General features: G+C 40.3%; 1 protein-coding gene across 2 annotated transcripts in view; it reads left to right on the top strand.

The window, feature by feature from the left end:
* The window catches only part of hspg2 (heparan sulfate proteoglycan 2), a 181626-nt gene that overhangs the window by 103080 nt on the left and 54552 nt on the right, over positions 1-23994 (top strand). The window contains exons 22-42 of one of the 2 annotated variants that reach the window (XM_041799678.1): positions 1481-1539; positions 1802-1866; positions 2194-2334; positions 2537-2710; positions 2989-3168; positions 3251-3369; positions 3473-3584; positions 4744-4857; positions 5042-5169; positions 6008-6094; positions 11567-11637; positions 12452-12516; positions 12619-12759; positions 14483-14674; positions 14985-15023; positions 16922-17026; positions 19709-19990; positions 20100-20150; positions 21322-21405; positions 22029-22121; positions 22206-22298. In XM_041799678.1, coding sequence (XP_041655612.1) covers positions 1481-1539; positions 1802-1866; positions 2194-2334; positions 2537-2710; positions 2989-3168; positions 3251-3369; positions 3473-3584; positions 4744-4857; positions 5042-5169; positions 6008-6094; positions 11567-11637; positions 12452-12516; positions 12619-12759; positions 14483-14674; positions 14985-15023; positions 16922-17026; positions 19709-19990; positions 20100-20150; positions 21322-21405; positions 22029-22121; positions 22206-22298 — 2395 coding nt within the window. The remainder of the gene's footprint in view (positions 1-1480; positions 1540-1801; positions 1867-2193; positions 2335-2536; positions 2711-2988; positions 3169-3250; positions 3370-3472; positions 3585-4743; positions 4858-5041; positions 5170-6007; positions 6095-11566; positions 11638-12451; positions 12517-12618; positions 12760-14482; positions 14675-14984; positions 15024-16921; positions 17027-19708; positions 19991-20099; positions 20151-21321; positions 21406-22028; positions 22122-22205; positions 22299-23994) is intronic. The other variant, XM_041799680.1, reaches the window with a different exon arrangement.

Here is a 23994-nt window from a genome sequence, read left to right as displayed (position 1 = left end):
ACCAACCTTTATTGTATTTAATTGATGAAATTATCCTATAGAACTGGACGTGGAACATTTACTGTACAGTGTGCCAGGATAACTACTGAGATGCTATTAAAATACCCTCTGGAAGATTCTTGAGCTCCATCCAGCTGAAGTCTGCCCTATATTCTGGTGAAGAGTGTACAGTGAAGTGTGATGGCTCCATCTCTGACTTCTTTTTAGTTGATTCTGGGGTGAGGCAGGGGTGCATCTTAGCCCAGGGCAGGTAACAGGGACAGCAAACTGTTGTATTAAATCTATCTTCTATTACCTTTGAGCTTATTTAAAGTGGACATATTATGGTCTGTCCAAAACCCCCTCAAGTACCAGAAAAATGAATTCCCTCCCCTCCTCTCTTTCTCCACCTTTCAGAAAATGTGTGCTAAAACAAGCCGTTCTCAGATTTTCCCCTCATGATGTCATGTGGGGAGTTAGCCCCACCCCCAGGTTTGGTTGGGCCTGTAAGAAAGTTCCGCCCTGCTCTCCTGATCTTCATCTCAGCTGGCAACTGAGATGAAGATCAGGAGAACCACATCCATTAAGCCACATCTAATTTCTGAGAGGGTTGGAGTCAGAGAGCTCAGTAACATTTAAAGCCACAGACACAGAAACAGCTCGTTCTGAGCAGGGCTGAAGCAGAGGGGTTTCTAGACAAACAAAAATCCAAAACTGGAGTGTTTTTTCAGCAACAAACTTCCCAGACATGTTTTGGGGACCTCTGAGACCAATATAAACTTATTTTAAATAAAATAAATATGTCCCCTTTAAGTATCCTTAGCGATTGTCAACACTGTTCAATCAGGAACAATTGTCATACATTTTAAACATTTTATTGCAAAATAAGAGTCTGCTCAAAAGATGTTCCCTGGGTTTGTCCAGCAGCATACTTCAACTTTCCAGGGAGTGCATAGCTAGAACCCCCACATGGATAGAAGCATTAATGTCAGTGCATATTGAACACAATAAAATTAGTTCAAAAGCAATCAATCCATAGTCGCATGAATCTAAATATGAAGGTGGAACATTCTTTATGCTATAAAGGAGGAAGCTGGGGTGCTGGGGGTTAAGCTTTCCAGCAGCAGCATGGTAAGTCAGCATTGATGCAAGCAGGGAATAGTGAGAAGTACGTCATTTTTAAATGCACTGCTGTGCTGAGAGAAAGAGCTGTCTGGCTGGCCATCAGCTGATCACGGCTGGGTGTATAACTACTACACTAGGCTTCATTTGTCATTTACAGAGTCCAATCAAAAGCAGACGTTTTTCAGAATTGTGGTGTAGAGTACCAAAATTTAGGTTACAGTTTCACCACAATGCACTGAAAAGACCCCGGGCTAGAGTTTTCCAACTAGGAGTAGCCACCACCATAAGAGAGATCTTTCTGTTTCATGGGTCAGCAGACCAATCAGACTGCCAACAACGGGTCATTCACATCTCTTGTGTATTTGTTTTCCCTCAGGTGTGCTCCTGGATACCAGGGTAACCCCCTTCTGCCAAATGGAAAATGCGTTCCCATCGGTGAGTACATGTTCAACAACTGTTACAACATTTCTGACATTTTCATTTTATAGCATGAAATCGACAGAGGCTGTACTCGGTTTGTTCTGCCTGTTGTTCTCTTTTCTCATTCTGCTATTTGACCTCCAGGAGGTTTTAACCCTTTGTAATGATTACCACAAGAGTTTTATGGAGTCATGGCTCAGGTATGCAGGATGGTTGGAGCGCTCCCAGGTATACTTTCTTCCTAATATGTCGTCTTCTTTCCACTTCTCTTTCTAAGGTCCAGGCGGCAAGTGTGATAACAGAGGAACCATCAGCTCCAATAGCAGACCGTGCAGCTGCAAGGTACACATGGAAAACTGCTTAAAGATATGTGGAGTCAAAATACTGATTCGAAACTTAATTTGATTTGAGTGCACGTGGAATGAAGCCTGATTAAGGCTGTCAAAACATTTGATACTTGGAAACGTTACAATACCAGAAGCTTTAAAAACAATAATGCCACCATTGTTCGAACACTGATACAAATCAGAAAGTACTGAAGCTTGAAAAACTTAAGTCAACTGTCGTATTTTCAGCCAAAAGCTGTCGCTTGCAAAAGCAGGCTTTTAAACTTTTTATTCAGTGTTGGATTGTTAGTGCTACAGTAGCCCTGTGTTTGTCTCCATGCAGAACAACGTGGCAGGCGCTCTGTGTGATGAGTGTAAGCCCGGCTTCTTCCACCTCTCAGAGTCAAACCCTGAAGGCTGTCTGCGCTGTTTCTGCATGGGCGTCACCAAACAGTGCTCCAGCTCCACTTGGAACAGAGATCAGGTTGGTTTCTAAGTTACAAATGGCACAGGGCGGAGTGAATGTTTTTTTGTGTATCAAGCTTTGACTCAGTGTTTGTTCAGCCATGCTGTATCAGCAAATCCTTTACAGGTGTTACATATCCAGGTGCAATGTGCAAACAGAGGCTGAGCACATCGAAATCTCAGCTCAGGTCTCATTCAGAGGAATTGTTTGTGCCCTTCAGGTTCGAGGCGGGGTGAACGGGCAGCTTTTCTCCCTTGCCAACAGTGGCAGCACCGTCATTATCAATGAAGGAATCTCCCAGAGGGGCTCCTCTGAAGTGTTCTTCCGCTCATTCTCCAATTTCCCAAATGACATCTACTACTGGGTGCTGCCTGAGAGCTTCCGAGGAGATAAGGTGAGAGGGAAACAACAAAGTAGAGAGCAGGAAGGAGCTCTGAAGTATTAGTCGAGCTACATTTCCCTGCCCTTTCTGTCCCACTCAGTCATGCCTAGACTTGTTGTCCAAGTGAAAAGGCTGCACTCATCCACAGTGAGCCTCCTTTGAACCTTGGATCCTCATTCAGACCAACATGGGTGTCTTGTGACTTCTCCCCCACAGTATCATAGGGGTGAAATGCCTTTCCACTATTTGGTTTTGAATAATGAGATCTGTTTTCACCTTGCTTGTACTAGGTGACGGCTTATGGCGGGGAGCTTCGCTACACTGTGCGCTTTGAACCAAAACAGCGCTCACTGGTGATCGACGGTCAGCCGGACGTGGTTCTCCAGGGTAATGGCATCTTCCTGGAACACTACTCCAAAACCAAGCCTCTGCCAAGAGTCCCACATACCATTACTGTGACCTTCAGAGAGGTAGGTTTCATTTCATTAACTCTGAATCATGAACTCTCGAACAATAAAGGTAACTCTTTGCTCTGTTTTCTATTTTCCCCAGTCTGGATGGCGTCGCGCTGATGGGCAGCCATGCACTCGTGAGCACCTTCTGATGGCTCTGGCTGATGTTACGCTCTTCATGATCAGGGCCACCTATGCAGACAACATGGCAGAAACCAGGTATGTTGAAGGTCCTCAGCTCTTTCGCATGCCTCAAAACGGTTCTAAATTATTGCATTTGACAGCAAGTTTGAATAATTGTGTGTTTTCTTTTGCTGAATAGCATCTCAGACATCAAGATGGACATTGCTGTTCCCCACTCCACTGGTAATGAGCGTGCCCTGGAGGTGGAGGAGTGTTCCTGCCCTCAGGGATACAAAGGACCATCTTGCCAGGTACTTCAGGCCCATATTACTGTGTACCACTTGACACTGAGGTTAATACTAATCTGAAGTCCTTAACTCATTATTGTATTCTGTATAATCGAAGTTGATTGGCCTTCCTTGACCACTTGTAGACAAAATCAGTGGCATATCCTTATAAATTAGGCTACTGAACCTGCTTCTACCATAATTGTATGATTTCATTCATGTGAAAAGTTCTGCAAGCTACAGTCTTCCCTCTGTGACTCAGTCACAAAATTTACTTTTGCAATCCAGGAGTTGGTTGACCTGTGTTTCTACTTGTCAGCATGCTTTAGAGCCCCATACCATTATTGGGTTCTGAAGGGTGCAAACCTGAAAGCAGCAAGAATTCAAATTGTGCAAAATTTGCAATGACAGTAGGAAACCCCCAAAGGGAGCCCCATGCTTGTCTGAGTTTTGTCTTAGGTTAAAAAGACATCTGAAACCTGGGCTAATTGGTTAGCTGACATATCAAGAAACCTTCTACATGCTGCAGCTATTACAAATATTTAGCACTTCATTTCCTACTATCAAAGTCTTTGCTCATTCATTAACAGTACTGCTGAAAGATGAGGTCCTACTTGCCATCATGCATTAGAGCTCTGTACCATAAGTGGGTCCTAAGGGTGCAAACTTGTAACCATAGCAAAAAAAATCTAATTGTGCAAAATTTGCAATGACAGTAGGGAACCCCCTAAAGGGCGCCCCATCTAACAGTGTTCATTCTTGATGTGCAGCTAAGTGTTGCAATTGTACTGTGAAAGCCAACTTTTGTCAGTAAAGGGTGTTTCTGTTCTTTATATTTAGATTTTGAAAATAATAATTTGAACTTTGGTCGGTGGGGCTTCCTGTGTATTTTTGCCAAGCGCTTCAACCGTCTCTCAGTTCACCACTGATTGTAGCGACCTCTCCAGGCCTTTATGTGTTGCCAGGTTCTTGCAGTGGAAGCAGCTCAAAAGGCAGGGTACTTTGAAAAGAAAAGTTAGGTTATTAAATGTAGACTGGAGCAGGTTAATAACAGCCCAGTAAGGCCTCTCACCTTTTCCATTACCATCCACGATGATAATTGCAGTCTGTCTCTGGAACAAAGATGTATTCTTCTTTGTCATCACTTGTCTCTCACCTGAGGTGTTTTTCCATGTCTTTGCAGGAGTGTGATGACGGTTACACTCGAAGCACCTCTGGCCTTTACCTGGGCACTTGTGAGAGGTGTGATTGCAACGGTCATGCCAGCAGCTGTGACCCTGAGACCGGCAAGTGTCTGGTAGGTTTTCTGCTGCTCTTCTCTCTCTCCCTCTCTCTTTCTTTTTGCCAACATTGAATATGCTTTGATCTCTGTGCAGGAATGCACTAATGGTTTCTTGGCATATCCCAACTTGTGGAAACACTGTATATTCAACAGATCTTACTTCTTCTTTCTGTGTGTGTGTGTGGTTCCTGACCAAAAGCAATGTCTTCATAACACGGCTGGGGCAAAGTGTGAGCGCTGTCAGCCTGGTTATTATGGAAACCCTGTGAAGGATGGTGCTCAGGCCTGCCAGCCCTGCCCATGTCCTGGAACCTCTTCCAGCAACCAGTAAGTTCATGTTATAAAATGTTTCATTGTGACTCAATTTAATATTGATTTCGTTTAATGTTACAATCCCAATTTCAAAAAAGTTTGGGCACTGTGTGAAATAAAAAACAGAATTCAATGATTTCCAAATCTCATAAACATTTGCTTAAGAACATTTCCAGAAATCATTGTCTGTTAACACAGTTTGTATCCACAAATGCAAGTTAAAAATGTATCATGCAAAGAGGAGACAACATGTAAATGGACTGAGGCAAGAGGGAAAACTGTTCTTTGGTCAGATGAATTAAAATTTGAAATTCTTCTTGGAAACCACAGACACTGTATCCTGCAGACTGAAAATGAAAGGTACCATCCAGCTTGTTATCTAACACAATTTAAAAGCCTCCATCACTGATAGTATGGGGTTGCATTAGTGCCTATGGCATGGGTGGCTCTCACATCTGGAAAGGCACTATCAATGCAAAGAAGTATAAAGAGGTTTTAGTGCAACATGTGCTCCCATCCAGGCCTTGCATATTTCGGCAAGAAAATGCTAAACCACAAACCACATATGTCACAACAGCATGGCTTCACAGTAAAGAGTCCAGATCTTTTAGCAATACAAAACATCTGCGGCATCATAAAAAAAAGTCTATTGAAAAAGACCCAGTCTGTCAGTCTTGACATCTTATGTTGTTTATGTTCTTTGTGAATAAAATATGGGTTTATGAGACTTGCATATCATTGCATTGTTTTTATCTACATTAGACACAATGTCCCAGCTTTTTTGGATGGGGGTTTTACATAAGGTAAAATGTCTACTAACTATTAACTTGGTGTTTGTGTCCTGTTTGCTCAGATTCTCCCCGACCTGTTACCTGGAAGCAGACGGTCAGCCCACCTGTGATAGTTGCCCCGTTGGATACACTGGCCGCCGCTGTGAAAGGTAAGCCCTCCCTACTATTTTTTGTCCTTTTCCTCTGTTTTCCTACTCTCATTGCCCTCTGGACACTGCTCAGTGTTTTGGTTGCAGGGCGGGCCGGCACTAAGGTTAGCACGGGCTGGCTGTAGCACCAAGTGGTTTCTTTCACATATAAAGGGATATAAGCATGTCTGTGGTTGGCGTTTGTCTTGTTTTCTCTAGCAGATGTGAGTCATTTTAGTTTAAGGATGGGTGATGCAATTCAGTGCCACCCATTCTGATGTACCTGTGAAACTATTTTACTGTTTATCTAGATTTGTTGGTGGATATCAGATTTAGGGTTTGATTTCCAAAATGTGGAGTCATTTCTGCTGTTGTAGTCCATGTGTATTTTTAGTGGATAAGGGGGCTTTGGTGGTATTGAGGTGGTTATTCCCCAGATTTGAATGCGTGTGGAAAATACTGGCCAAAAGGGAAAGGGCTTTATGTCCTGAGGAAACCTTTAGTTGCTTTGAGATCTTACTTTTGCTTTCTCCTGTCTTTTACCTTTGGAAACCTTCTTTCTGCTTCAGCTTTGCGCTTTGCTAGGAGCAAGAGTTTTCAGGTGTCTATTTGTGTGATTCCTGTCTGTGTAAGGACCATTTGTCACTTGTGGGTCTCTACAACATAAATGTAGTTGTGGCATTTATGAGGACTCCTGTCTGGCTGATCAATCTTTGCTGCCCAGAGGGCAAAGATGACGAGGTGACTTGGGTGTTCAGCGCAGCTTCAGTATCATTAATTCTTTGAACGTTCCTGCCTACATCATACCTGATTCTGCTGTTTTGACTTAAGAGAAGAGAAGCCATCTGCAGACAGTTGTGGGGACCCATTCCTGGAGAGAGAGACAGATGGCCTCCTACCTGTGTCATGTGGAGCTGAGCCTGTGTTCAATTTCAGCTGGGAGAAAGTAATATCAGTGTTTGGCAGTGGAGATGATGATGATGATGATGACGACGGGACTGAAGACCAGACGCCTACCACCATAGGGGCAACTATCATTCCTACAAGGTCTTTACTTTCCACTACCACATTAGGAATGGGAATTGTTTCAGTCACCCCTAACAAATCGGCACCCAGACTCCCACCACGCTTCACCCCAAGCCCAGAGAACAGACACTCTAGTTTCCAGCACTTGCTCCGGATCCACCTGAACACTTTTAACCAGCGCCTGAGCATGCTGGAGAAGAACACCCTTGATATGAAGGAGAATATTCACAGTATGGAGAAACAGCAAAGCCAACTCAGCTCCCAGCTGAAGGAGCTCATAACTCTTCACTCAAACGTAGAGAAAACCAAGAAGGTTATCGAGCTGGAGAAGAGCTACACGGACATGGAGTCTCGTCTGAGCAGACTGGAAGGACGGCTGGAGATTCTCATTGATGGTTTTACTGCTTTGGCTCAGGAGATGAACAAGATGAAACGTGCCAGACACACTTCACGATCACCCCAAGAAAGGAGGGCTCTTCCCTCACTCCCAACAGTCCTTGAACTTCCAAAGTACTCTACGCCTCAGCCTTTTAAACCTACAACAGTGCCATCCACCAGTAAAGCCACAGTGCCGAAGAGTATATCTACGCCAAGCCTGCCGAAAAGCAAAGCAACCTCTGCCCCTCAGAGAAAAAGAAACATCCAATCAACAGTTACCACTCCACCAACTAAAAAGTCTACTCAACCTCAGCCAGTCACTAGATCATCCAGAAGTCAATCAACAAGGTCAACTACCAAGACAAAGACTAACCCTAGGACTTCTTCAAAGTCTTCATCTAAGTCTACAGCAAGGCCAACAACAAAAGGACCAAATGGAAAACGTGTTTCACAGCCAAGCAAACCAAAAAAAGTCAGAGAAGAGGAAGCAATTACTAAATTCCAACTGGAGCCACCATCTTACAAGAAAAATTCCAACCAAGCTAGAAAAAAGGATTCTTCATCATCATCAACAAAAACCAATGGCCGCAACAAGGCCTTTAGATCAGATGCACCAGACCCAAAAAAGTCCCCAGAGAATGGAGAGTCTTCAGAAAGCAATTCAAAGAAGTCAGCAAAACCACACCGAAATGAGAAAAAGACAGAGCAGACCTCACATAAGCTGGTCACTCAGAAAGTGAAGACTTCAGCGAAGGTCACAGCCTCAACCGCAAGGCCTACCACGACTACTGCTGTAAAGAAGAAATCTACCACAACAGTAAAGAGGAAATCCACTCCCTCTACGACCAAGGCTACAACTACAAAAACTAAGTCCAACACAACAGTGAAAAGGAAATCCAGTCCCCCTAAAACCAAGGCTACTACTGCCTTAACTGTAAATAAAAAACCCAAACAGAGAAAGAAGGCAAACTCTCACTCTGGTGTTCTGGACCTGCTACGGCTCTTAAAAGGAGATCAGAATTCAAAGCAGAAGAAGAATCATGATGGTTCTCTTCATGTTGTTTTGGGAAGGCTGGCCATTCCTATCAAAATCATCCCTGATGACTAGGGTGCTATTTTTTGTTGTATTTTTATTTCATTATCATATTTTGTATGTCTAGGATCTCATTTTGTTTATTTATGTCAGCTAATGCGATAACAACTGTATGAAGGGACTGTTTTATGACACTGTTACGCTGGAGGGACTTTTAGGATGTTTATTGCCATCCTGAATTTGATGGGACTTTTATTCAACTGTAATCATAACTATTGCACAGAATTCTGCTATGAAGAGATTGCTTGTAATTAGTACCTCTTGTTTTTACAATTGTCCATTGTATTTTGTGCAAACTACCTCAGGTGTCACCCCCAAACCCTTTCAACTACTGTGTAATTTTAGCTCTGTATTGTTTGCAGTATATGTAATATTTGTTGAATGTTTTTAATCATAGAGGTCGACATGATCTATGTTTTGTAGATTAATTTGCATATCATAAAATTACATGTTACACTGTTAGGGATGGGTATCGAAATCCGGTGCCAACATAGTACCAGTACCAACACATTTGATACCTACTGTACCGAATTACAAGAGAGATTAAGGTGCTTCATTTTGCTACCCACCCCAACATGATCCCTGCCACTCCAAAGGAAAGGCACAAAATATGTCATGTGAATAAGTTACACCTGTTTCCTCCACTTTTAAATTCTCTCGGCATCTTATTTTTGAATCATTTACGATACCAATGCAGCTTTTTTTTCAGTTGCAGATTTTTGTCTCTTAGAAGAATCGATTCAGGCACCATTTAGGCATTAGCACCTGTTAAAAAGTATTGATACCCAACCCTAGACACTGTAGTATAAAAGAAGTGGACATAGCCGCTATGTTGTTGCCCATTGTTTTTTGAACTCCCAATGATGCCTTAAGTTAGACAACTTTTGTCTCCAATGGTAGAAAATCCCAAACAGAACTGTTTGTATTTGGACTAGAGTATTTATGCATTGTTATATTTCTACTTTAACCTTTGAAGTCACCCCGGCTGGATATTACCAAGAATGCAGTCTCAAACCACTCCTATATTGGCTGTACTTTAGAAAAAGAGTGGCTATGGCTACTTCTCATATCTACTCTATGCTTTTTTGCATTGAATTTAACAAAAACAACTGGTGAATTACAGGAAATATTTCAAATCAAGCTTGTACGCTTTCTGGAATACATCATACTTTTTTGCTTTGGAAGTACTATTTTGTTGGGCCACCATTTTTGTTTTAACTGATGATTTAAGATAAAATTTGACGCAGGCATTTATGGTCCCCAGAGGATGACTTTCCACCAACACTATCTACTGGTACAAGTGTATCAAATACTTTATTTACTACATATATACTCCAAATACTATTGGCAGTCCCATCAGCTTCAAGTCTACTTGTATTCTTCACTTTGTAGCTGATATTAGCAGGTTAACACGCCTGACTACAGGGTATGGGTTTGAATTATTTATTGGCCTGATAGCAGTGTACTTGATTGGAAGTTAGTATCTGGTTTCTAGCTTAAATGGAAGCTGTGAACTCTTTCTGATCAATTTCAACCTCTTGGGAGCATGAATCAATTCAGCCAAGTCTATGACTTTGTGGAAGGTTATACTAAATCTTGATAAAAAAAGACTGATGGTGGCGGAGGACGAAAGGTCATGGCTTAACTAGGTAGGTTTTATGAAAAGGCATGAAAAGGTTGTCTATTTGGGTTAACTTTCTATAGAAAGTCATTCTCAATTAACTTCACTGGAAGATAAATTTTATGCAATTGGTAGGCCACTCTTTCCGCATGATTTTTGCTCCAAAACAACTGAGTTTGTCTTCTGGGGGACAGAGACATTCATTATGGGTTTTATTGCAATCTGGCCTGTAATTGTTGAGACCGTTTAATTTGATATTTCACACCAAATGTTTCCACTAAGGTCCAGACTTTCTTGTGAACAGTCTCCTACCATCCACATATATGGTAATGTTAAGAATACTTAAGATAAAGATTTTAGATTTGTAGTTAAAATTGTTTGTAACATTGTACTGTTGTATTCTGAATGTGATGTAAGACCACTGTTTGTTATTTTTTCATGAGCTGTGTATCTTGTGATTATAGCCTTTAGTTATGAATGTGTGAACATTGTTAAACAACTATGTCTATTTAGATGTATTCTAACTTTCCCTATGTAATTAAATCTATACGTCATCTTTAAATCTTTACAACATTGACTGGAAGGACTGAGTTAACCCAACCTTACAATCAACTGTTTGTCGTTGGAGTTAGTTTGAATATGAATTTTTCAAAGCAAGCTCATAACATGGAAGTCCTTTTGTCGGCTGTTGGCGTGCGGATCTGCCAGAGGACAGGTGAGGTAAGACTGACAACAGCTGTCAAAACGGGAACCCTGCTCTGCACAGACTTGTGGTTGGATGAAGCCTTCGCTCGGGTGGCAGTGGCGTCATTTGCTTGATGCTATTCTATGAGCTCATCTGTTTCTGCTTTATCAGCTAAGCGTCTTCTTCTGCAGCTTGTAAAATCAATAATTTTCACCTCTGCCTCTTTCTCTGAAGCTTTTTATGTAAGTGGTGCTGTTTCTCTGCAAAGATGTTCCTCCTCATGAGAGATGGAAACAACATCTTAAACATGTTGAATATTTTAACAGTGTCTATGCTTCATCCATCTCCAGTGCTAGCAATGTTTCTTGATCTTGGGAAAGCTTTTTGCATCGAATGCAAGAGCTGGGTGTCTTTGATATTCAGGCAATCTGAGAGTAAGACTATGGCTTTGTAAATTTAATAGCTGGATGGCACTACAGAATAGATTGTGTTTTCCTTGTCTTTATGAGTCAGTCCTTTGTTCATGGTTGATGTCTGCCATGGGTCAAGAAGACTCCCCTAAGGACATGATTCATCTTTTTTATCACCACTTTGCAGACTTCCCATCTTCCTGTCTATTGTGGTTTGGATTAAAACTTGTATCCTTAACTGGAAATATTGACATTAACACATTGTCTGTTTCTATTTCAGATGTGCCCCAGGATACACCGGCAACCCCATGCTTGGACAGAGATGCACCGTTGGCAACAATGAAGTCAATGGTACTTCCTGTGATGACATTCCTGTTTTGTTTCATGGACATTTATTAATCTATTTTTCTGGCTTGTTGTCTATTTAAAGGAATATTTCAAAATTTTTGAAGTTGAGTCACATGAGGTACATAGCAGTAGCGGCATTAGCTGCAAGTGATTTCAGTGAGCGTTGCTCCTTTAAGAATGACTCGCTGGTTGTACCAGCCAGGAAGCTAGGCGATACAGCATAACATATGGGTACAGTTTCTCCCTTGAATTTTGTGAGTTTTTGGTAAAAATCAGCCACAAAACAATGTTGGCTCAAACATACGCACTATCAACACATTTTGAAGCTTTTTATTTTATATTCACAAAACCTGTGTTTTTGTAACTGTTTTGCAGTGCAAGAGCTCATAGTAGGTAGCCAAAGCCTTCATTGCAAAACAGTGACAAAATCACAGAGGCTTTCTGGGTAAAAAATAGAATGCTTCAAAAGTTTTCATTTGTGCATAGGTTTGAGACAGCATTGTTTTGAGGCCCATTTCTTTTAAAAACTCACTAAATACCACAGAGAAGCTGCACCCATCTGTTACACTGTATAGCCTAGCTTCATAGACATACAACCAGTGAGTCCTTCTGAAGGAGCAATGCTCACTGAAATCACTGTAGGCTAATGCCGTTTCTAATGCGCTGATCTCGTAACACCCAACTTCAAAAAAACTGAAATTTCCCTTTAACAAAAATTGCAAAGATTCACCTCATATCTTTGAATTTAGGGTAACAAAATGTAATTTAATTGAGAGCTGGTACATATCCTAACTATCTGCTATACTGCACTGTCTAGGTAATTGTTACAGCTGTGACCAAAGAGGAAGTGAAGGCTGCAGTGGGCCTGTCTGCCGCTGCAAGGTAACTGACTTTGTGGTTGTTTTTCAGCTTTCTCTCCAACTCTTTAGGCATTTTTCATTGGACTTTATGGCATTGATGCCATTTCTTGATTCTGTGTTGCAGATGAACGTTGAAGGCCCAACTTGCTCCAACTGTAAGCCTGGAACCTTCCATCTCAGCCCACAAAACAAAGATGGCTGCCTCTCCTGTTTCTGTATGGGTGTGACACAGCAGTGCTCCAGCTCTACCTACTACAGAGACCTGGTAAGGACCTGAAGTGGTACATGTTTGTTAACATGCTTAGTAAAACTGTTGATTTATTTTTGTAGTTTGAATAAAACTGATCTTCCAATAAACCGTACATGTGGAAAGTGTGATGGGGGTTCAGTTTACCCTGGTAAACTATGCCTCAGTCATACCCAAACTGGCCTGGACTTTCTGCTCATGCTCCACAGTTCCCAAGTCAGACAATGACCCCAAAGTTTAACAGCTTCAATATGAAAAAGCTGCCATGGTTGGTAAGTTTTGAGGTATGTAAGGGTCCCCAAAATGGCAATACATTTGCTGAAATAATGATAGTACAAATAATAATAATAAGTCAAGCAATTTTAAGAGGGTCCTCTCACTGGGGTCAGGGCTTGGCCCCTAAAAGAAGACTGTGAAGACAACAAGACAAAGATAAACATTGCATTCGCTAGAGCTAGAACCACACATTTTCGGACGGACAAGGAGACACAAGTTGCAGGAATTATTAGTTTTTGGGTTAACCAGAAGAAGGTCTAAGAATAAGCAGCTGAAATGGGGCATATCAGCACCTACCATAACAGAGGTGGACATCCTTCTATTGATAAATGGATTGTCTCTTAGTTCTTCTACATTGGATCAAATTCCTAGTCCAGTCACATGGCAAAACAAAGCAGTAAGTATAGCTTAACTAACCATGCATGTAAACATACTGAATAACAAAACAGCAGTGCAAACTATTCTTCCCGTAAACCTTGATAAAGCAGCTATGCAGTAGAAGTAACGGGAGCAGAGCTAAACATGTACTTCACAAAGACAAAATATGCTTGGTCTAATTAAGTTAAAGTCCACATTCACTCATCACAGAAGCCACAAGTGGTTCCAGTTATGTGAAATAATTTCCATCAGTGCTGTTGGCTGATATCTCTCCCAAGAGGCAATTATTTCAACACTCCCACTTTGAATAAACTTGGAGGATAATTTTTGATGTCATATCTCTGAAAATATCCTAAGGGCCAATTTGAACTCTACAAGGTCGCATTTACATTAAGATGAAAAAAAATGCACTGGTTTTGGCAGCAGTAGTTCTATGGCCTGTCATATAGGTTTATCAGTGTTATCAAAAAGAAAGGGAAGGGACTATTTGAGATGTTCAGTTGTCGTTATATGTTTTATACAGAGACATGAACTCTTTCCTTACAATCTTCATGCAGCTATTAAGATTTTCTGTGCGTTATATCCAAGCGTCCACCTCTGAGAAATTTCAAAGCGAAGTTCAAAAATATGCAATTCCTCAAGTGTCCACTTGAGGCTGGCTTCAAAAGCCCCATAAGTCCCATCAACACCCATTTTGAGATGCTAATTTTTGCTTATGTTGTTAAACATTTTTGCACCCATGTATAAAAGAAGAGATTGGGTTTAAATTCTCCATGTCTTTATCAGGGGACATGGTAATGGGTTCAAATGATGGTATAACTAATGTGTTTTGACTGGGATACTATGTATACCAATCTAGAGGTACAGCTTAGTTGACTGGCTGGTGGGAACAGTGTTGGTGTTTGCAAGGGGAATTGAAATTTTTATTATAGCAACTGCCATTGTTTGGCATCAAAACTGTACCTCAAAAACCAGTGGATGATACCACTGAGACTATGTCCATTTCTAAACACTTCATGGCTATGAAAAAGCATCTAAACTGTTTTTGTGCTATGGATAACCAATACTTTCTGATGCTCCCTTGCAGGTGTCTTCAGTCTTTTCTCCAGGAAACTTCCAGGGATTCGCTCTGGTGAACCGTCAGCGCACCAATCGTATCTCCACTGGTTTCACTGTGGAGGTTTCCACTGAGGGAACACAGCTGTCCTACAGCAACTTTGACTACATTGGACAGGAGCCTCATTACTGGCAGCTTCCAGGCATCTACCAGGGAGACAAGGTCAGTATCAAATCACAGGAACTGTCCAATCCAGAACACAAACTCCAAATGATGAATATCCCTGGACTGTGCAGCAATCATCACAAACTTGTAGACCCCTACTATTCTATAGCTTTCATTTTGCTGCTTTTTCTTACTTCAGACTTCAGCAAATCTTTCTTTCAAAGCGGACTGCCCTTCAGCTTTTGCTTCAAATGCTGCTTTTTCTTTCATTATCTTAGAAGTGTTTGCTTACAGTATAAAATTTGCCCAGACTGAATTGGCCCTAGGCACAAGTGGCTAATGTAGATCTTCATTTTTACGTTTTTAGAAAGATCCTCTCTCTTCTCGTTTCAAACGAGCAGAGCAGGTATAGTCAGTGGTTGCCATGGTTACACAGATTGTGATAAGCTTTTGTCTGGCATGTTTGAATAATTGATGTGGCATTGTGCCATAAACTAAAACCCATACATATGCCTTTGTTATATGTTGCATTTTCATTTGAATTAAATTTAAGTCATGTTTTGTGATGGGAAAGTTTGAAACAAAATCCCATTTCTGACACTTAAAAGAAAAAAGATAAAAGTTAGTTGTTTATGAAATGTAGAAATAGGATAGGTGGAATAATGAGAGAGTCATAATTATGAGATAAAGAGTCTTTATTATGAAATTACAAGTTGAAATTACAGGACTGGAGTAAGTCAGAAATATGAGATAAAATGTGAAAAAGAAATTACGAAATTGGGGCAGAGTCATGATCTTAAAAAGTCATAAATATATAAAAAAGAAAAAAAAAATAACAGTCAAAATAGGTATAGATTTGAGATAAACGCTCACATTGTGAGATCAAAAGTAAAAATTATGAGATGAAAAGGACATAATAAAAAGGCAAAGAAGACCTTAATATGATGTAAAAGTTCTAATTATGAGATTTAAAACGTCCATATTTAGATTAAAAAGTTTAAGTAATGTGATAAGAAGTCATAAATATTAGACAAAACATCAGAATTATGATACAAAAGTTTAAAAAAATTAAGATAAAAATTCTAAATTTTAATAGAAAAAAGAATAGATATGACATAAAAAGTCACAATTATGAGAAAAAAGGTCAAAATTATGAGATCATTATGAGAGATAAAAAGCACACATATGATACAAAAAGTTATAAATATCATATAAAAGTCAAAACTATAACAGAAAAGGGCATAGATATGAGATAAAAAAGGTCTCAATTTTGAGGAAAAAAGGTCAATATTCTGAGATAGTCATAAATATGAGATAAAAGGTCAGAATTATGACAAGAAGTCCAACTACAATTTAAAAAGACGTATGATATAAAAAGTCACAATCATGATACAAACAGCCATAAATGTCATATAAAAGTAAATATAAAAGAAAACATGAGATAAAAAGTCACAGTTTTGAGATAAAAGGTTGAAACCATGAGATAGAATCATAAATATGAGATAAAATGTCATAAATGTGATTTTAAAAATCTAAATTATAAGATTAAAAGTCATAGATATGACATTTAAATGTCAGAATTATGACAAAAAGTCAAATTTTAAAATAGAAAGGAATACATATGATATAAAAAATCACACTTAAGATAGAAAAAGTCGTAAATATCATATAAAGGTCAAACTTTTCATAGAAAAGGGCAGAAAAATGTCACAATTATTAGATAAATGTTTGATATTATGGGTTCGAAGGTCATATATGAGATAGAAAGTCATAAATATAGGAAAAAGTCAAATAAATGAGATTAAAAGCTAGAATTATGATAAAGTCATAATAACATTGTAATAATAGTGATATTAATGACATATCAGAATTTGAACTTGAATTTATTTATATGTCTCATAATTTTGTCTCCAGATTTTTGAAACTCTATTGATGATTCTTAACTTTTATATTTTTCTTTTCTAAGTGGTAGAAATGGTCCTTCATAGTTGGATGAGTCTTGATGTGAGAATTATTCATAAAGAGCATGGTTGTTAAAACAATGAATGCAGTTCGCCGCTGAAGGTGGTCACTAATTGTCTCTTGGTTTTGACCTCTCACAGTAAAGTTCATATCACTAGAGGAAATTGTCTTCTGCTTCACATCCCACGAGCCATGTAAAAATGGATTGATCATTAATGGTCCATTACAGAACTTCACACAGTTTAACTTTGCTCCAATAACACTGCCATAACACTCCCGAATACCATCAGCTCAGTGATAAGGAAAGTGATCAAAGGGAGCTAACTTTATCCACATCAATAGAGTGGCTCCACCTCGCCAGAGGAGCAGCTAAGGAAGGATGCTTCAGTATGGAACCTCATGGCCTCCGAACGTAAAGACACCCACAGATCCAAAAGAGCTAGCCAGGTATTTGGTATGACCTCTGTAGATAACTGTAGTGAAGGTAACACTCACATCTCTAATCAGATTAATGAATGCTCCGTGGTTCTACTGTTATACACTAACACACTGGGATTTATGGACGTCTGTGGAAATGAACCCACTCATCTCAGAGATGCAGTAGCAGCATGGAGATTCACCTCAGTGTGGTGAAGGGTCACTGAGCAGGAGCGTTGTGTCAGACTTTGTGGAAGTTTGCATGCTTTTGAATCCTAAGAGGTGTGAGCTGGTACGCTCAGGAAAGTTTCTACAGTTTAAAAAGTTTTTCTTTCTGTGTCTTGATTTTGGTGGGATTCATCCATGGACCGTGGAACGCAACTCAACAACACGGGGCTTTAATTTACAGCATGCAGAGAGTTTTAAAGCTCCAAGGGTTTTTAGCTGGGTAGGAATCAGACTGACATTAATATTATTGTTTTTTTTTTAACCAAAAAACGTAAACAAGACCATCAGTGACAAGATGGACTATTTCTTTTTTTGCCTTTACTGTAGGAAAGCAACATCAGATAGAGCTGGAAACAGAGATAAGAGAATAGGAAATGATACCTGATGAAACAGCCACAGGCCGGACCTGAACCTGGGCCGCCCAAATACAAAGGGTTTAAAAACAGCAGCTGACTAAATGAAGGACGCAATTATCTTGACCCACTGTGTGCCTTTAAAGCTATTCTAGAGGAATATGAAGTAAAGGTTGGCAGAGTTGGCAACTGGTTTCACCATCATTTTAAAAAACATCAACAAAGCGAGATAAGAGAGGGTGGAGGTGGCCAAGAGGTTAGGTCGTGCCCCATGTATGTGGGCAGCCATGGCTCAAGTCCAGCCTGTGGCCCTTTCACAGCATGTCATTCTCCACTCTCTCATCTCTGTCCCTGGCTCTATCCACTAGCCTGTCTCTCTTACAAAGGCAGAAAAGAGGAAGCAAAAAGACAGACAAGAGTGTAAGAAAAACATTCAATTAGTCAAAATGTATCCACCACCATAAACAATCAAAAACTCAGGTGGGGGAATACGATTAAATTGAATTCCTACTACTAAGAAGTAAAATCTAGCTATTAGCACTGCTAACATGAACAAACTTGGCACTCGGAAATTGATTTTAATGCCAAAGCCCTGCAAAATTTCAACTCTTTGCATTTGCTTATTTATGCCTCTAAAGCCAAGTTCACACCAAAGATTCACAACAAGATGAGTTGAAACTTGCAGCTGCCTCCGATAGGCCGCTCTGCAGCGTTCTTAACACCTGTAAGTTCACCTGGGACTGAAGGAGATGGTGCATAATTGAGATGTTTATTTCTGAAGTCACTATGCAATCAGTCCATCTCTGCAAGAGTGACTGTATTGCATGTTAACTGTTTTTTTCCTGCATCTTCATCGTATTGAAAATACTTTAAATCAGGCTGTATAAGTCCTGCTGATCACCTATTCCTCTATTATCAACATCGTAACGTGGCTGTAAAATTTCACAGAACATATAAACACAAAAACTCTTTGCAGGCCCAATCTTGTCATAATTAAGATATCTGCTGAGAATAATCAGTTTTTCTAGGGACAAGAATTAGCTTCTATAGCCTTAAATTTTTAATGTATAAGTTAAAATTGTGCAGAGCGTCCTGCGTTCGTGCACAGCTTATGGAAGGGACAAGAGTGTTCACGACTGAAGTTTCGAAATGGAAAAATTTAAATTAAAAAAAGATAGGTGTAACATTTCCAAGATTTACAGATATACAGCATGATTTTATATGAAATATTCTACTTTAAACAAATATTTGTTGGCATCTATTGCCTTTCAAAACCAGACTTTAATGTTATTAAATCTGCTGGCTGGAACTTGCTGAACGGAGTTGCGGGAATCTTCGGCATCCTGGTTGGAGCTGTGACGGCTCGATTCAGACAGCTGGGACCGACAGCAGTGGCATTCTGAGACTGTTTTGTTGCATCACAAATCTTTGGTCTGAACTGGGCTTTTAATGCACAGTATATACATTTCACCAGCAGGGGGCGCTAAGTCAAAACATTAAGAAATTATGATGAGTAGAGACTCATTGTTTAGTTAATACTGTCTCTGCTGTCTGCCTCTTATTTTGATTGAAGACTCACTACAGGACTGCAGAACACAACATGTATTTTCTCAGCATTAAATCACTGTTTTCAAAGCATGGATGAAATTTTTATTATGAGTGAGAAAAGCTGTTAAAAGTGACTTTTCTGGCTTGCACTGTAAATGATCCCAAAGTGTTTTGTTAGTGCCCTCCAGTAAGATTGTTTTAACTACTTTTTTTCCTTCATGATGTGAAATTCATCCATGAAACCAAAACAGTGGTTGACTTCTAGAAAAGAACAGTATGGAGTGCAGCTTTTTAAAGATCAGAGTCCTCAAATCAAAACAGGAAATAAGCTGCAAAGCAATATTTATATCACTACTGCCAGTATTACAGTCCCCTTTGCTTCGACGGTCCATGGATCTGAGTGTTAACGACTTAAAAGAGCACTGTTTGACTGCACGACCAAGTGAGAAAACTAAAACAGCATGACTCAGCATGTTTGCCTCCTCACATCGATTCCAGACTAAACTCTTAACCCCTTGGGTTGCTTTCTCATGGTGACACATCCTCTATATCCTTGGTGCCCCATTTTCCCACCTCTTTTTAGGGTGATGTCAAGAAACTGGACGATGAGGTCTGGGCTCTCCTCTCTAACTTCTCCAACGGGCGACCTGGCTCTCCTCCCTTCTTTCCCCCCTTCTCCAAATCTTCATCTTTCTCTTCCTCCTCTTCTCGTTCTGCTCGGGACCCAACTCCCTCATCCCCGTCTTCGTCCTCTCGGTGGTCTTTGCGTAGCCTCAGCCCCCCTTCCCCTCTGTCTGGTGTGTCTGCTTCGGTTAGACCAACTAGACCCCAGCCCTATTCCCCAGGCTATGCTCCTCGTCTGCAGGTACTCTCTGTCTGGCTTTAAAAACAACAGGGGATATGAGCTTTATGTGTCCTTTTCATGTTGGTGACTTCTTGTGTTTCTCTTCGGGGTCCCTGCTGGTGATCGACAGAGCAAGAACACAGTGAGCAAGACTTATAGTGCTTCTGGGGATGGCAGCAAGGTAGACAGTAGCATGACTGAGTAGTTGACTAACTGTTTATCCCATAGACTGTATATACAAATGGACAACATGCCTCAACTCTCTCAGTTGCAATGGATGAAGTCAAATTACCCCTGTTGGGATATAATTGAGATTGGCTGTGCAGTCCACAGCAGAACAGATGCTTGTGATTTTCGAAGGAGACACTCATGAATGAAGAAAGTCACTGATATCCTCCAAAGAGTTTCTTAATCCTTCGAGGTCCATGGATAATTTGCCAATTTGCCAACAAAAGAAAGCTTAAAAATCACACTTTCCACATTAAGTGGTTGCAATGCAAAATGTAGCTTTGTTATCATGCTATCATGTGACAAAAATAGTGGATGGTGAAATCACACCAGCGTGATTGTGGACCCCTAAGGGTTAAGAAACATTTTGAAGACAGTTCATGAAGTTGTTTTTAAAAAGCAGCATTATTCACACCTGTGTTCCTAAGTTGATAAATACCAACAGGGAGAGTGCCTCTTTTGGCTTCACATGAGGTGTGGTATCCTGCTGTCCATTCATGTACAATCCATGGATTTGGCATATACTAACAGGAAACAGTGATGCTATCTGTGATTGTAAAGCCTTAAAGGTTAATAAACAACCTCCTGTTCTTTGTTTGTCTGGTTCAGTTAAAGTTTATTCAGCTACAGCTCTTCACAGGTTAAACTTTATTGTAATGCTAAACATATGTAGGCTATGGTTATGAAATAACTTGCATAATCTTAATGTCTAACTAGGTGGTATTTGCATTGTTCTGTGAGGAGCTCCCACTCTGTTCTGTCGCTGTAATTGTCCTCCTGACAGCCACATTAGTTTACTGTACTCTGTCATTATACTGTTGTCTGCTTACCAACAGCCTCTTACTGAAGCGTGTCTTAAGTTGTCATTTTCACATTATTGACACTGGAAGTTGTTGTTTCAGTTGTCAGACAAGGAACAATGCTGTTATCAAGCTGTCAGCGGAGCCGTTAATAGCACTTATACTGTACAATGTCTACTTCAGCGCATTTGTCCTTTGATTCTTTCCAGCATGCCTGCCTGCCTGTGCCGCTCCTCTCCTCTGCCTGCTTATGATTTTGTCTCCGCTGCCTCTCTCTCTCTCTTCATCTGTGGCTTATTCTCTCCTTCCTCCTCTGCCTCTCAGTATGCTCTGGTCTACAAAGGTTTCAGCTTGCACCAGGATGATCTGCTCTACTGGCAGCTCCCAGCGCAGTTCACAGGGGATAAGGTAACTGTGAAAACTTTGGGGGTCGTGTCCCCTCCTGACCTTTGATCAAGCCGTTCAGGTCACAGAAAAATACATCCCTCCCACTGGTCCTTCATTCCTCACAGTCCCTCATATCCAGCCCTTCACCCACCCACACTCCCTATGACCCTTCATTTTTCCCAACCCTCCTTCTGTATTTGTTCATAACTCACATACTTCAACTGTTAAATACTTTAAATATTGCTCACCTCCCTTTGGTTTAGATTGTCTGGCTGTGTATTACTTAATGCAATTTAGTTAACCAAAACATATTTTTTTAATTGAAGTTAAGTTGTCAAGAAGTTTTCACAGGCTGGTAAGTAGAATCTTATAGCAGGTCAATAAAACTTCACATATGAAATTGATGGATTGGCCCTTTAAAGGCATGCAACATTCAATACAGTCAGAAAGGTCACAGCCCCTTCTTAAAGTGGTATTCTTACATAGTTAAACACATTTCCCCCCTCACATCTTTCTAATGAAAAGGATTTGATGTAACTGCACACCCCGTGTTGCACTAAGTTCCCATCTGGTCTTGATTTGTGTATCTCTGTTTAACCTGGCAGAAGATCTAAAAAGCCTCCTGTTTGCTAACCGTGTTTCAGGTGGGGTCTTACGGCGGGAAGCTTAAATACACCATCTCCTACGTGGCTGGTTCAAGAGGAACGACACTGGACGATGGTGACGTCCAGATTATTGTGAGTATGGCTTCACGCTGAGTCACTGTTTCTCTCTCGTGGTGGCGTGTAGCGTTTGCTCACCTGTCCGTGCGTTTCCTGCAGGGCAATGACATCACTCTGGTCGCCCGTCAGCCCTGGCAGAGGAGGCAGCAGGGCGGCAGAGAGACGCGTCAGTTTGAGGTCGTCTTCAAAGAGGTGAGTGGATCATAACAACTGCTGTAGCAAGGTGATGAAAAAGTCTGTTGGAGCTTCCTACAGAAGGAGGGGATTTCTGCAGTTATTTATTAGTTATTACATTTTACAGTCATTTCTACCAAGAATGGAGAATTTCTTCCACAGATTACTGGATATTAAACAGTAAGGATTTTTTATCTAATAACAAAGCAACCTGGAGTGAAAAAATGAAGACAGTTTCATGTTAAGTGCTATCTGAAACCCTGGCTGCCCATAAGGGGATAAAGGGGGAGCTTTCTGGGGCACAGTTGCATAGACGGGGCAGTTCGAAACGACATGGTCTGTTTTGAATTTAGGCAACAACTTTATGTTTCAAAGTTTAAAAGCCACCATTACTTTGAAGCAATGAAAACATAGATTTTATTAAATGATGCCTGTTTCAAGAAGTTTAAAAGCTTGGCCAGCTGAACTTAACTGACAGTAATGTCTGTGTGAAAGGACCTGCAACAAGTGTTTTTCCATTTTCTTCAAAATTGATCAGAGCCAGAACAAGGAGGCAAACGTTATCAGAGAGGCTAGCACTAATGCTACAGATCTAACATGCACACATTGATATTAATGCCATTGATAAAGGCTAACTCTATGTATTTATTTATACTTAACCTTATTTAATCAGATGAAGACCAATTAATATCCAGATTTCATTTACAAAGATTACCTGGCCATGTACATGTCAAAATAAATAATACATGACATAAATTACATACATTTTGAAAGAAAATACTCATCTTTAGTGTTGTAGTACTGAAGGACGACCTTGTTTTTGAGGCCAGTCTCAGGACCACACTTTGAATGTCTTGGTTTTGTCTCAGACTCGAGTGCATTTTTACTCGGCCTTGTCTTGGTCTCGGACTGGCCGAACTCTGGATTTTCCATCAAGACCAGCACTAATCTGCTATTCTTGGTCTTCATTAATGGGATAACAAGGAGAAGCACTTGCTAAAATAACAATAGCTACTCCTGCAAAAACTTGGACATCACTCCATCTTATTTCTAGTAAAAAATACCTCTAAACACTTACTTTAGGCCCAATTTCACCTGACAAATCTAGATAAACATCTCATTTTCAGATATTTAAAATAATCCCAGACTTAGACGTTTACGAGCTCTGAGGGTGAAGTAGGATTTAGTTGCAGCATATAAACTAGTTTCACCTTGAGTTTGTTGTGCCTTGAATGATGGCTGACATTCAAAAAGGAGAACCCACATAGTACTTATAGTTTGAAAGTAGCTCAGTAGATTGATGGGATGTTCACTGGTGACGTACTTGTATGAGTTTGGTTTTATGTGTTTCTGCAGATGAGATTGGAAAACATTAATGACCCTGTATAGTGTTAAAAAAAAATCTGTCTTTTGGGTTGCTGTATGACAGACCACTGTGTGATGAACCACCAGGTCGAATTTCAGTCATACAACACGTCTCCAAGTTTATAAAATTAAGCTTTAAAATCATGAAAAATAAGGCAATAAAATCTGCTCTAGGATGGTGTGGGCATGTCTGTTGAATGAGTTGAAGCCACGCCCACTCACAAGAAATACGATCCTTTCAATTAAAAAAAAAAAACATGCTTCTGATCAGAACACAGCTGCCTGACTTGGTGCCAGAGCAGAGAGACAAACATTAGGGGTTAAATTAACTGTTTTCTGACACAAATTT

The sequence above is a fragment of the Cheilinus undulatus genome, linkage group 11, assembly GCF_018320785.1.
Source record: "Cheilinus undulatus linkage group 11, ASM1832078v1, whole genome shotgun sequence".
Taxonomy (NCBI): domain Eukaryota; kingdom Metazoa; phylum Chordata; class Actinopteri; order Labriformes; family Labridae; genus Cheilinus; species Cheilinus undulatus.
This window is presented reverse-complemented; position numbering and strand designations above follow the sequence as displayed.